The sequence below is a fragment of the Eptatretus burgeri genome, chromosome 18, assembly GCF_056783735.1.
Source record: "Eptatretus burgeri isolate ZD-2024b chromosome 18, Ebu_testis_v1, whole genome shotgun sequence".
Classification (NCBI taxonomy): Eukaryota; Metazoa; Chordata; class Myxini; order Myxiniformes; family Myxinidae; genus Eptatretus; species Eptatretus burgeri.
In genome coordinates, this window is record NC_140978.1 from 6,762,992 (window position 1) to 6,776,359 (window position 13,368).

Sequence of the window (13,368 nt, forward strand, 5' to 3'; positions counted from 1 at the left end):
GGAATTTGCCCCATGTGCATGATATTCATAATATACAACATCAAGAATATTCATCTGCTTGCATGGAATCTGGTCACAAGTGTTCAGATCATAATCAATATAGTCTGTAAACAATAGTTTTCTCCTTCAAAATCCACCAACATCAACAAAATACCAGTAACCAAACTCGGTGTTGTCATGGTTAGCGCAACCGCTCTTAATCTGGGAGGTCGGCAATTTGAATCCTGGCCGCGTCATACCAAAGACTTTAGAAATGGTGCGTGCTGTTTCCTTGCTTGACATTCAGCATTTAAAAGGATGCAGCACAGACAAACAACGATAGGTTGGCAATCCTAGTACAGACTTTGATGGGCCTAATGACCACCTCCTGCATTGAAGGTCCTTGTGAGGCAACTGTATTTATATCCACTGTTCCGGTTCCGGTTTTGGAGCGGCGAGAAGTCTCCTTCGGGGCTCCCTGCTGACGTTCTCAAAGTTAAGTTTCCGGTTGTTATTTGTCCCGTTTTAACTGTTTAATTTTCTCACCTACATGTTACTGTGTGTTCCTAGTTCGGTTTTGTTTCAAAAATCGTGCTATTTTGTGAGTATTTTTGTCGACGTTCTTACCTGGTGTTTGAGGCCTAGGCCTAGGCTTGAGGCCTACCGGTTCCACTCGGTGTTCGATCGTTTTTTTTTTTTGTTTTTTTTGTTTTTTCTCCCCATTACCTTCAATTTCTATCCTCCCCACTTTCCAAACATCCCCCATTCTCCCAACTAATCTCTTTCTTATCTCAAAAAATAAAAAATAAAAAATATATCTACCCAATAACAACAACAACAACAACAACAACAACAACACGCTCACCTTCTCCCGATTCTGCTTCTTCTTCTTCCTCTTAACTTCCTCCTCGTCTTCTTCCTCGATTTTTTTTCTACACTTCCATGACCCAGTCTGTTGAACTATCTTATACATTAATATTAACAACAAAAACGATCTTATAATGCTTCATCTTCCTCTGTCCCTGGACTCTGTATCCTTTTCTCCTGACAAGGTGGAGAGCTTGCTTTCAAACCTCAAGTCAGATTCTGCAACCGGTCCAGACGGCATCAGCCCACGTGTCCTCAAAGCCTGCTCTTCTGCTCTTGCTCACCCTCTCTCTGTTCTATTCACCCTCTTATTTGCCCAAGGTCATCTGCCATCTTCTTGGAAATCTGCTTACATCACTGCCCTGCATAAAAAAGGTGCAAAAACAGATCCCTGTAACTACAGACCAATCAGCCTTCTCCCAATCATCAGCAAGGTTATGGAATCCATCATCGCTTCAGACATCAAATCTTTCCTCTTCTCCAATGGCTTGATTTCCAATCATCAATTTGGTTTCACACCAGGTCACTCTACCCTGGATATGCTGCTTCTGCTCTCCCATCAATGGATGGAGGTCCTCAATGCCAGACAGGAAATCCGAGCCGTATCTCTGGACATATCACGTGCTTTTGACACAGTCTGGCACCCTGCACTACTCACCAAACTCTCTTCCCATGGTATACAAGGCCATCTCCACTCATGGCTCACAGACTTCCTCTCCTGTCGCAGTCAACGTGTGGCCCTAAATGGAGTTCTTTCATCCCCTCTTCCTGTTCAGGCTGAAGTTCCTCAAGGTAGCGTTCTGGGCCCTGTTCTTTTTCTGGTTTTCATTAATGATCTCTCGGATTCTCTGGAAAATCCTCTATATCTCTTTGCCGACGACTCCACCCTCTGCCGTACCATCTGTCATCCCTCAGACCGGCAAGCAGCAGCTTCTTCGCTCACTGCAGATCTGGATAAAATCACAAACTGGTCCAACACGTGGAACATTTCTTTCAATCCAGACAAATCTCACACTCTCACTATGTCTCTTCGAAAGGACCGTTTAGAAAACCCCCCCATCCACTTTCTCAACAATCCTCTGGAAGAAGTCTTTTCTTTCAAGCTTATGGGTCTCACTATCTGCCATGACCTTTCCTGGGAAAGTCACATTTCCAACCTCGCCTCAAAAGCCAGTCGCCGACTGGGAATCCTCCGTCGTGCAAAGTCCTTCCTCGGCCCTCCTGAGCTCCTGACTACTTACAAAGCTTTTGTCCATAGCCTGATGGAGTACTGCTCTCTCCTCTGGGCTGGTGCTCCTGCCTCCCACCTTTCTCGGCTTCATGCTGTCAAAACCAGGGCATTTAAGATCATCGGCATCTCCCGCAATGAAGCTGAGTCTTTGGGCCTCTCACTCAATCACCGCAGGTTGGTCGGTGGTCTTTCTGTCTTCTACCGACTCCTCTCCAGCCTTGCCCCATCCTGCTCTCTCTGCGATTTGTCCCCACCACATTTCCACAGGGCGCTCAAGGTCCGCCAACAACCCCCTTCTGGTAAAACTACCAAAATCACGAATCACTGCTCATCTTCACTCTTTCATTCCTCTTTTTTCCCGCCTTTGGAATAAACTTCCTCACTCTATTCTTTCCCATTCTTCCCTCCAGGCTTTCAAAACAGCTGTTCACCACCACCTCTTATCTTCCCCCATCCAAATCCTCCATCTTTTCTACCCCCGATAATCCACCCAAGCCCACTTCCTTCAATTCCCCTGCTTTCCTTCCTGAAAGTCCCTGTAATGTCCATCTTCTCTTCGCCATGTTCCCCGTCCCATCCCCATCCCTCTCCCTTCCACAGTTCACCTAATGTGTCTGTTCCCCACTGTTTTGTCCCTTCCACTCCCGCCCCTCTTGTCTCATGCCTCCTTGCTGTGAGTTGTGTGTTAGCTCTCATACGAGCCTCGACTAAGGTATACAAAAAAAAAAAATGCTGAAGGAGAGATTGATTAGCCCATGCCAAACATTTCATTTTGTAGAGATAATCTCTCCTTCACAAAATTGAATCGCCCTGGTCCACCAATGATATTTGTGAAGTTGCAGATTGATCGGTTCAGTGGTTTTGGAGAACTTTTTTTTTTTAAAGAATCCATATATCCAAGATGGCCACAGACCAACAATATGTACTCCATCTCATGACTTCTTCTTTGCCGTATGCAGCAAAAGCCTGTGGGGACTAGCACCATTGGCTGAGGGTGTGGCTGTGTTTCTGATCCAATGCCCTCTGCTGGTTAGGGCAGGAATTTTGAATTTGGCCTTTGTGCTGTCGATAGTTCACCGACTCTTCACGAAGGACACTGTGGGATATTTAACATCCACCAACGAATAATGGCAGACGAGACACCCGTTTAACGTCCATCCGAGGGATGGCACACACATTGATCAATCACCCTGCCTGTGAAACACTGGGTCAGGATTCGAACACAGGCAGTTAGATGCCAGTGTGCATACTTTGGCCTAGGCCATCCTGTTCATGTATCTCATGACTTGCAACAAGCTTGTGAAGTTTGGTTTATCAGTGCAGCAGTCTCTAATGCAATAATCTTTCAAAATGTGGTGCATTGTACCACTTGAAAAAACAATGTGATGTGAATGTGTCAATGGATATGCCTCTGCCAAATGTCATATCATCTTCGACCTTCGACCCTAAAGTCGAAACAGTTCATCCTTGCATCATCGTATGTACTTGTACCAAGTTTGCTCAAAATGCCTTCAGTGGTTCACAAGTTGTTGCCGTAACGAAAATCTGCTACGCACGCACAGACGGACGTCCATCCAGACGGACAACCCGAACACATGCTTTCGGCTATGGATGCATAAAAACTTAATCTGAAGGTAGATGGACTATTGCTTCTCACAATGCTCCCCCAACCCCACTTCCCTTCCAGGCCATGGAATCTATAATTCTCTGTCATTAGCATCTCATGACAGGACGTTGTCTCAGCATCCACTTCTTGCTCAATGCAGGCAGGTCGATAGTCCTTCAGTTTTTTTTTTTACTGTCTCTTGTGGTGTTGCTTCTCAAGTTATTCACCCCCTCTTAATCCATACAAGACTGGAAGGATAGCCTAGAAGTATAGAAACACCCTTGTCTCTGAGCTGTCAAGCCTTGGTTTGAATCTCAGGTCAGTTATAAGGCATCATCCTGGTGTTTCTCATGACTTGTATTGTCATGGAGTTTCTCATGACAAGAGACAACAATGTGTGTGCCATCCCTCGGATGGAGGTTAAGCTGGATGTCCCTTCTGCCAGCATTGGTTATTGGACGTTAAAGATCCCACGGTGTCCTTCTCGATGTGAATTCCTGAACAAATTACAAATGTCTGCACTGACTACTACTAGCTAGGAGGGTAAAGGCAAACCAGAAAATGTCATTCTTGCCATACGGCTGCCTAGGCAGCACTGAATCTAGCTAGCTTTGAGTATCGTACCAGAGTTATCTTTGTTTTAATCCTCACATTAGAACCATCTGCTCAAGTCTGTTGTCTCTTGCTCCTCTCTGGGCTTTTAAGTGTCCTGCCCACTAACTTATCTGAGCTTTTCGATACTCACTGTGACCATTTCCCATCTTTAACCTGCGACTCCTCTCCTTGCGTGCTGTAGTTTATGTGTGTGTTCTTATCCAGTTGTTTCCCTTTTTGCCACACATCGTTTGTTGAGCCTTTTCCCTCTGCTGTTCTGCTCTTCCATGTGTCTCATTCATACCTGAAATAAGAAAATGACTCTTGAAAAAGCAAACTTACAGATGAAGGGAGGGGATCACTTTTTTGTCTTTTTATTAAATCACCATCACCAAAAATCCATCCATCCATCCATTGGGACCATACTCTGTTCAGAGCGTCGGTGTTGCCGAAGCGATCTCCTGGGCTATTGGGGCACAATCCTGAACGGGTCGCCACTCCGACGCAGGATACTCAAATGGCTCGATCATCCCAACAAGCTGGTACTCATTTTGCTGACCTCGGAAGGATGACAGGCTGAGTCAACCCCACCTGGTATTGATTCAACGGCTAAGCAGGATTTGAACTCAGGACCCTAAGATCCCATGCCCGCCACCCTAACCATTAAGATCACCAAAATGCATCATTAATATTCTGGTATTTCCACACTTGTATTTAATTGCACACATTTGCAAGGAGATGTGAACAAAATGAGATCCAATTGGTAGATTGCTGTTCATATTTTCTTGCAAATATGTTCACTGTAACATAATGTGGAACTGTTGTTTTATGCATTAGTTATTATTACTCCTTTAAAAAAAAATCTCTTCCTCGTCTTCTTCTTTATCTTTATTGGTCCTGTCAAGTGCATCCTCCAAACTAACACCAACCTTGTTCATGTTCCTATCCAGTGTCTCAAAGCAAGTTTTTCTCAAAACGTCAAGTTTCCATACAAAGGATATCATCCTTGTGGTCTTTGTCCCACAAATATGAGATCCCACATCCAATCATCTCATGGCCAAGCCATCTCAGTCGACATTCAGCTTTTTCATGTTGGGGGCCACCTGCATCATGACGATTCGTATCATTTCCATGAATGTGCAATCAGACCTTGTCTTAAGGCCCGGTCACACCTTGACGTTTTAGCCAACGATGGCAACGTATTAAAATGTATGTAAAACGCTGGCTGACGTTGAACTTTTGATGTTTTTTTTTAAGATTCGGACGTATTCATAACGAGTTGGTCATATGCATAACATATTAGTAATGGACACAGAACGTTTCGTTATGTTATAGATAACTTATACCAACGAATGCTGAACCTGTTGTCGGCCTACACAACCTATGCCCAACGATAGTCTAACTTAGGCATAGCGCGTTGCACGCATCGCCGACGATGTCGTGACGTAGCCTATTAAAAGGCTGACGCACAACGATTCGAATCATAACTGCCGTAGAAATGGAAGTGTCAACATCGCGGTCACACCTTGGCGATCTTGTCAGCGTATGCCGACCTAAGAAAAATGTGTCTAAAACGTTGGGGGCACGTCAAATACGGTATGAGTAAGTTTGGTATACGTGAGTATAACGCTAAATACGCTATCATACGTCGTAGTAAGTAGAGTACGTAAAGAAATTTTAAACATGTTCAAAATTTTACGACGTACTCGGCGTATGACACACGTTCCGCATGCGATGGGGATAAGTTTTACACACGATATGTGGACGCTTACACACGTCCACAAAGGCTACTTATAAGCTACTCATAAGTCGAAACACGTCGCGGTAATGTCTTTTTTATGCGAAACTTATTTCTAACTTATGTTTGACGTGCTTTGAACCAATTCTGTACGTAGTCCCAACACACATCGACGTATGTAGGCGTATTCCAATGACGTCTTCCGGTCGACAAAAAAAAAAAATGAACATGTTTCTAGCTTACAACTGCCATATAAAGACGTGTTCCCAGCGGTTTTGGGAATTGGTATATAAAAATGGTGTTCATAAAAGGGGAACCCAACAGTGTTTTCGAGTCCTTTTTGAGTCGATGTCCATGTCAGCAGTATCAGTATCAGTATTAGTATTAGTATTAGTATTAGCAGTAGTTTGTTCATGTTCGCAGTAGTAGGTGAGTGTGAGGGGGAGGGTGTGGGTTATGATGGATCATCCTTGCGTCCGCGTGTCCACGGGTAGGTTCATAGGCTGCCACTCAACGATTTAAATGGCTGCATCTCCACTATTGAAAGTAGACGCTTGCGCTCAACAATTGGATTTTTTTTACACTCAACGACTTTTAAACGGTACCACTCAGCTATTTCCATTGTTTACAATGAACGATTTAAATTGCTGTCACTCGCCTTTGTTTTTTGACGCTGGGGTTTTGAAATTTGAAGCGTTTCTTCTGAACGTGTTAAAACGCTCAAACTCGACTATCTTAAATAGACACTGCTGATGGACAATTGGAATCATAGCCAAGCTAGACATCGAAGTGTGAACATCCTCGTCATGCCGAAGAAAAGTTTGAAGAATGCTCCAAATAAGTGGCCTGGCCGTGGCTGTGGACGCTGACGCAAGGACGATCCATTATACCGACGTCTTTCAGCCTATGAGTAACTTAAAAGTAACGTCTGTCGATGTGTGGCAACGATCGCGTAACGTGCCAACAACACGTTAATCATAGGTTAGAAATAAGTTTCGGGTACACTAAACATTACCTCGGCGTGTCTCAACTTATGATTAACTTACAAGTAGCATGTGTTGACATCTGTCAACGATCGCAGACCGTGCATACAACTTGTGGCCAGCGTAGCGGAACGTGTGAGTCATACGCCGGCATACGTCGTGAAATTTCAAGCATGAAAAAATTTGAGGACAACCGAAAAGTACAACGTTGAACAAACTACTACTAATACTAATACTGATACTGATACTGTTACTGCTGGCATGGACATTGACTCAAAAAGGACTCGAAAACACTGTTGGGTTCCCCTTTTATGAACACCATTTTTATATACCAATTCCCAAAACCGCTGGGAACACGTCTTTATATGGCAGTTGTAAGTTAGAAACACGTTCATTTTTTTTTTTTTTTGTCGACCGGAAGACGTCATTGGAATACGTCTACATACGTCGATGTGTGTTGGGACTACGTAAAGAATTGGTTCAAAGCACGTCAAACATAAGTTAGAAATAAGTTTCGCGTAAAAAAGACATTACCGCGACGTGTTTCGACTTATGAGTAGCTTATAAGTAGCCTTTGTGGACGTGTGTAAGCGTCCACATATCGTGTGTAAAACTTATCCCCATCGCATGCGGAACGTGTGTCATACGCCGAGTACGTCGTAAAATTTTGAACATGTTTAAAATTTCTTGACGTACTCTACTTACTACGACGTATGATAGCGTACTTTAGCGTTCTACTCACGTATACCAAACTTACTCATACCGTATTTGACGTGCCACAACGTTTTAGACACATTTTTCTTAGGTCGGCATACGCTGGCAAGATCGCCAAGGTGTGACCGCGATGTTGACACTTCCATTTCTACGGCAGTTATGATTCGAATCGTTTTGCGTCAGCCTTTTAATAGGCTACGTCACGACATCGTCGGCGATGCGTGCAACGCGCTATGCCTAAGTTAGACTATCGTTGGGCATCAGTTGTGTAGGCCGACAACAGGTTCAGCATTCGTTGGTATAAGTTATCTATAACACAACGAAACGCTCTGTTTCCGTTACCAATGCGTTATACATCAGACCAAGTCGCTATGAATACGTCCGAATCTTTAAAAAAAACATCAAAAGTTCAACGTAAGCCAGCGTTTTACATACATTTTAATACGTTGCCATCGCTGGCTAAAACGTCAAGGTGTGACCGGGCCTTTACCGGCTTTATCATCTTGGTGATGTGAAGTAGTCGTTTGTTTCCCTCATTAAGCAACATTGCGACCCATGTCATGGGTGGCCAATGATCTTTTCGTATTGTCGATGATGAGAGGCTGTTAAAGTAGAAATGTCTCATTCTCCCATTTCAAAGGAGCTTTTATATGCAGGACCAGGACCAGGACATTAGAAGATAATGCAAAGATCAACACTGAATATGAGATTTCATATGAGTCCACTGCATCAGAAAGCAAGCGTCTTGATGCAAATACCATACATAGAACCAGATCCAAAGATCAAACATTTTCGCCTGTAAAAGAAACAAAACATTTAAAATGGTGGAGATCAGACGGATGAATAATATGTGTTGATGGTGGGAAGTTTAGACTCAGAAAATGATACATTGAGAGGGTTGCCCATGACAATTTTTTGGTAGAACTGGTGTGTGATTATCTAACATGAAATCAAGAACAACCACCACCAAATTGCTTGTGTTGAGTAAGTAGAAAGCCTTTGTCCCCCACTCCCAATCAGAGCAAAAGATGTACAATTTAAGTGATAAATCGAAATCCTGCCCTTTATCAACCCACAGGGGTTCCTCACTTAATGGACAGTATTGTTTTCATATTGTTATTGGGGAGAGCTATTCATTTACTTTAGTTTTACGTAATTATTATTGTCATTAACACTGTATGCCTGGTGTTGGCTTAATGGTTAGGATGGTGGGCTTGGGATCCCCGGATCCTGATTTCAAATCCCACTTGGCTGTTGAATTAATACCAGGTGGGGTTGACTCTGCCTGTCATCCTTCCGAGGTCGGCAAAATGAGTGCCAGCTAGCTTGCTGGTATCCTGCGTCGGAATGGCGACCCGTCCAGGATTGTGCCCAATAACCAAGGAGACTGCTTAGGCAGCACCAACGCTCAGCACAGAGTGTGGTCCCCATGGATGGTTGGATTAACACTGTTATTTCATTTTGTCCAAAGAGGTTCATCTGTTGAAAGACTAATTCAAATAGCTGGGAATATGGTGGTTCATCATTCGAGTGGGGGGAGGGTGCGGACTTATGGGGATAGAAAGAGACAATTTGAGTTTGTGAGCAACAATTATTCACATTACCAGATTGAAATTTCACAACAGATATTAACAATTCACTGTTGGTTCAAACCTGGAATTCCAGCTTCAGAGTTGTGCATAGTCATGACAGAGAAAAGAATGCAAAATCGAATTAAAAAAAATTAATGCCCTGTTTTCTTTCTTTTTTTTTCACTATTTCGTTATTTCCATATTTCCAACATGGGGCATTGCTGGTTTGTTTATTTTTTTTACAAGCAGCGAATATTTGATGGGAGAACACCCTATATCTCCCAAGCTAGGCAAACCAGCTTCCTTTTTGTGTGGGTACGAGATGCATCCTGTGCAATCAGCCGGGACATATCGATTTGGTTTCTTTGAAAAGGGTCACAAAGTGTAATGGGCAGCTGTCCGCAAGATGACACCGTCCTTTTTAACCCAGGCAGAAAGGCAGAGCATATAGCCTCCAGGAAGAGAAGCTGTTAAATATGCTGGTGGTCCCTCCATGAAACTCTCCCTCCTCGGTCCTCCGTGACCCAAACGCAATCAATATAACATCCTCTGCACATTTTGCCTTCACTGGTTATCTGTTCGATCTTTGAGTGTGTGTGTGCATGCACGTGAGTGCGCGACTTACAATAAAAGCGATGTTTTTGAGCACACAAGTTTACCATATTTCTGAATGAGTACGCCGTGAGGGCTAGTGTCAGTCTGTGTCATCAGACAAGATAAGCAAAGGATTTTGTCAACTAAAAGCCAATAAGAGTATATATACTACTGTGGGAAACAGGGTACGGTTGATGTTTCCAGCAGTAGGCCTTCATCAGAGTAAAAGAGGAGGGTTAACTCTCAAAACGTCGGTTGCACATTATTTTCCGTGGTGGTTAACATTTGTTTTCTCAGCCTTTAATTGAAATAACCTGCCAAATTCTGGCCTCCTGAAGTTTTGTATGGATTCAAATGACATAATCACTGGATATATTAAACTGTCATTCAGCTTACTGTATGCAGACTCAAAATGGCCGAAATTAATTCCTATATTGTTTTCCAAATTAACTTGTGGAATTGTTTTTTTTTTCCAGGGCATTGCTAGTTCATTGGGTTACCTGGCAGAGATTCTGTCTTCGATGAGTGATGAAAACTTCAGTAGCATGTTGAGTGGGTCTTCATACATCCCGGTACGGCCATCTGGCAGGCCAGACGGACTGCAACTCCACTCTCTCCAAACTTGACCCATGGGCCATTGGAGGCCAGGGGCCTTGTCTATTTTCAAGCCTCTCAATCCCCCCACCCCCCCATTCCCACTCCCATCACAATCTCCAACCGCCCCCCCTCACCCCCTCCCCCCCACACACACACAGCCTTTTTTCACCAGTTCTTCTCTGTTTGTCTTTGCCATTGTCTTTTGCGGGAAACTATCCAAGTAATGGAAGTCTATCTTACAAAAAGGTGAGCCTAAAATTATTCTTGACCCAGGAATCCCACGTAATTATTATTTTTCAACAACTCTTGTCATGAGTTGAGTGGCTGTGAATGTAGATTCAACTCCAAGGTGCTATCTTATGTGTAATTCCGTGCCAATGTCCCTCCCTTTCACAGGAATGCTGGCACTGGGTATTTGCTTTTATGTATGAACCAAAAGTTTGTTGCTCAACTTCTCCAGTACAGTAGTTCAAAAGCGTTTCTGCTAATAAGACGGCCAAATGAAAAACTTATTGTGCTGACATGCTTCACAAGATTAAACCAAGTTGGAGACCTATTATTTGCTTGTTTTTAGACAAGCTGATTTTTCATTGAAAACTTGTAATGGGGAAGTTTCTTTATCGCTTTGCATTTCCTGCCTCACCCTACCTCTGTTCCCCTTATAAAGAACTTGAATGCTTTCTGATGGGATTTTAAGCACGGCGTATTCAATAGCAGCTGTCTCAAAGCAATTTGTCCAGCGGTTTAGGTATAAGAACTGATTAAAATGGCTGGCAGTGCAGCACGGACGAAGAACGTTTGCCTCTTGACCCGAGGGCCCTAGGGTTGGACTCTCAGCCCTGACCCTGCACAGCCCCCCATCAGAACCGACCACCTGCGTGACATGTCGCTCTGCCTACCATTCACTCTGTCAAAACTGGAATCCGATCACCTTAAGCGGGTCAAAATATAATTTTCCTTTATGTTAAGGTTGATACTTTAAATATTTATTGGTGATGCTGTTACAAATTTTTATTGTTATTATGATTGATGGCAGGAAAGCGGTGACGCCTAGATCAATCTAGTCCAGGTTTGATTTTAGATCCAATTCCCAGTTGGCCTGATACTTCTCAGGCAAGTATTGCATCCTGGAGTGCACTGCGCTAATGTGATAGTGTTAAGCCGACTGTGTCATCTGCATGCATTAACTTGTGTTAAAAGGTGTCACAGCAAGCTTGGAAAAAGTAAACGTCTTTATGCTTTGAACATGGCTTCCGATGTAGATCCCTGAAGTATTATTATTATTATTGTTGCTACTATTAATATTCCTATTTATTGTACATTAGTAGTTGTAATGCATGTTCTTATTTGGTTAATTTTGCTGATGCTTGTCCAAGAGTGTTTTCAACAACAAAACGTCAATGAAAGTTATTATGATTAGAGAGCATAAATAGAGAGCTAACAATGCAGCTTTACTCATTTTGTGAAAGTAAAACGACAGGTATGCCATTTACCTCACCTGTACCCACCACCAGCCTTCCATATAGTCCAACCACTCATGTTACCTGCTTTTCATACTTGTAATCTTTATTTCTGCCTTATTTCTCTCTCCTTTATTTCCATATCCATCTCCACTGCCTCTGGCATCTCGAGCAGGTATTCATAAGGACGGGTGGCCATCGTTTGCGGGCAGCAGCCACAGCTGCCAGGATGGCAGCTCTACATGTACAGTATTCTGCACCTCTGGTTCTTCTTTCAATGGTACGTTGTGTTTCTGTGTTTCTAATGGAAATAAATTATCTTCTTAAAAGTTGTACAGTAAGTCCTTCACAGAATCTCTTTCCATGGTTTCTTGGTACTTTTCTTCCATTAACCTTGTAAATTTAAGCAACCTTGAAGTTCCTCGACTCCCTAACAATTCCCATTTACCTTGGGAAATTTGTATACAGCACATCTAACTCAGTTTTGTATATTTAAAATATCTGACAATGTAATAAATGATAGAAATTGATCGATGTGGACATTGTCCACTTTCTAAGAAGTCATCACGCGTGTCTGCTTGACGGACTTGTTGATTAAAAAAAAAAAAAATCTTCCTTGTTTGTTAGGCTGATTATAAATGAGGATGTCATGTGCTTGTTTGCATGCAAACATGGGCTGAGTCGTCTTGGTGTGATGGGTGTTAGTTTGGTTTGGGGTGGGGTTAAGCATTCGGGGGTTGGGAAGTTCAATAGGGTGCAAAAGGAGAACGTTTCTGCCCAGTCACCCCCACAAGAACATACTGATATGGACATCAGCTTAAACTATAATGTTCTTATCGGTATGAAGTTGGAGTACGATTTTATTGAGCAAATACTCTGCAAATTGGAGCAAAGACCTTTCCTCAAAAGTTAGGCAATGTTTCAGATCACCATCACTTTGTAATTTGCCATTGATAAATCGATGTGTCATGTGACTCCAAGCAGTTTTAGTTGAAGGTAATCTCTCGTTCCTAACAGTACAGAGGTCACGGACCTGATGATTATAAACGATGAGGCAAAGTGGCAAGGCCAGTTCCTATCATCTGTGACTGAATTACAACCTCCATTTGGTTGAGGCAGATTCTGAAACTGGGTTGTGTAAAAGAGGTTTTGGGGGGGAAGGGGAAGGCAGGGCATTTGGGGGGAAAAAGTGGGTGAGGAGGTTTGGGAGTTTGAGGAGGGGGGTGAAAGAGTCCGGTAATTTTTTTTTTTGTTTCCTTTTGGGGATCTCGTGCCTTAAAAGGGTTTGGCGGAGGACGTGAGCGCGATTGGAGCGCCTTTGTATGCTGCGCTGGGCGTGAAAAATGAATTGGCTGTTTACTGCAGGTCAGTACCCCGTGTCCAATCGACCTGCTATAAAATCCCTATTCAGGGAAGCCGCTGCGCCTTTCTAAG

General features: G+C 43.2%; 1 protein-coding gene across 8 annotated transcripts in view; it reads left to right on the forward strand.

Moving 5' to 3' along the window:
* ALPK1 (alpha kinase 1) overlaps positions 1-13,368 on the forward strand; it is a 327,568-nt gene that overhangs the window by 290,232 nt on the left and 23,968 nt on the right. For all 8 annotated transcript variants that reach the window (XR_015053265.1, XM_085864007.1, XM_085864001.1 and 5 more), the window contains 2 exons: positions 10,354-10,449; positions 12,110-12,214. Coding sequence is in view for 7 of the 8 variants with exons in the window: in XM_085864007.1 (XP_085720133.1) it covers positions 10,354-10,449; positions 12,110-12,214 (201 nt within the window). In the remaining variant the exon portion in view is untranslated. The remainder of the gene's footprint in view (positions 1-10,353; positions 10,450-12,109; positions 12,215-13,368) is intronic.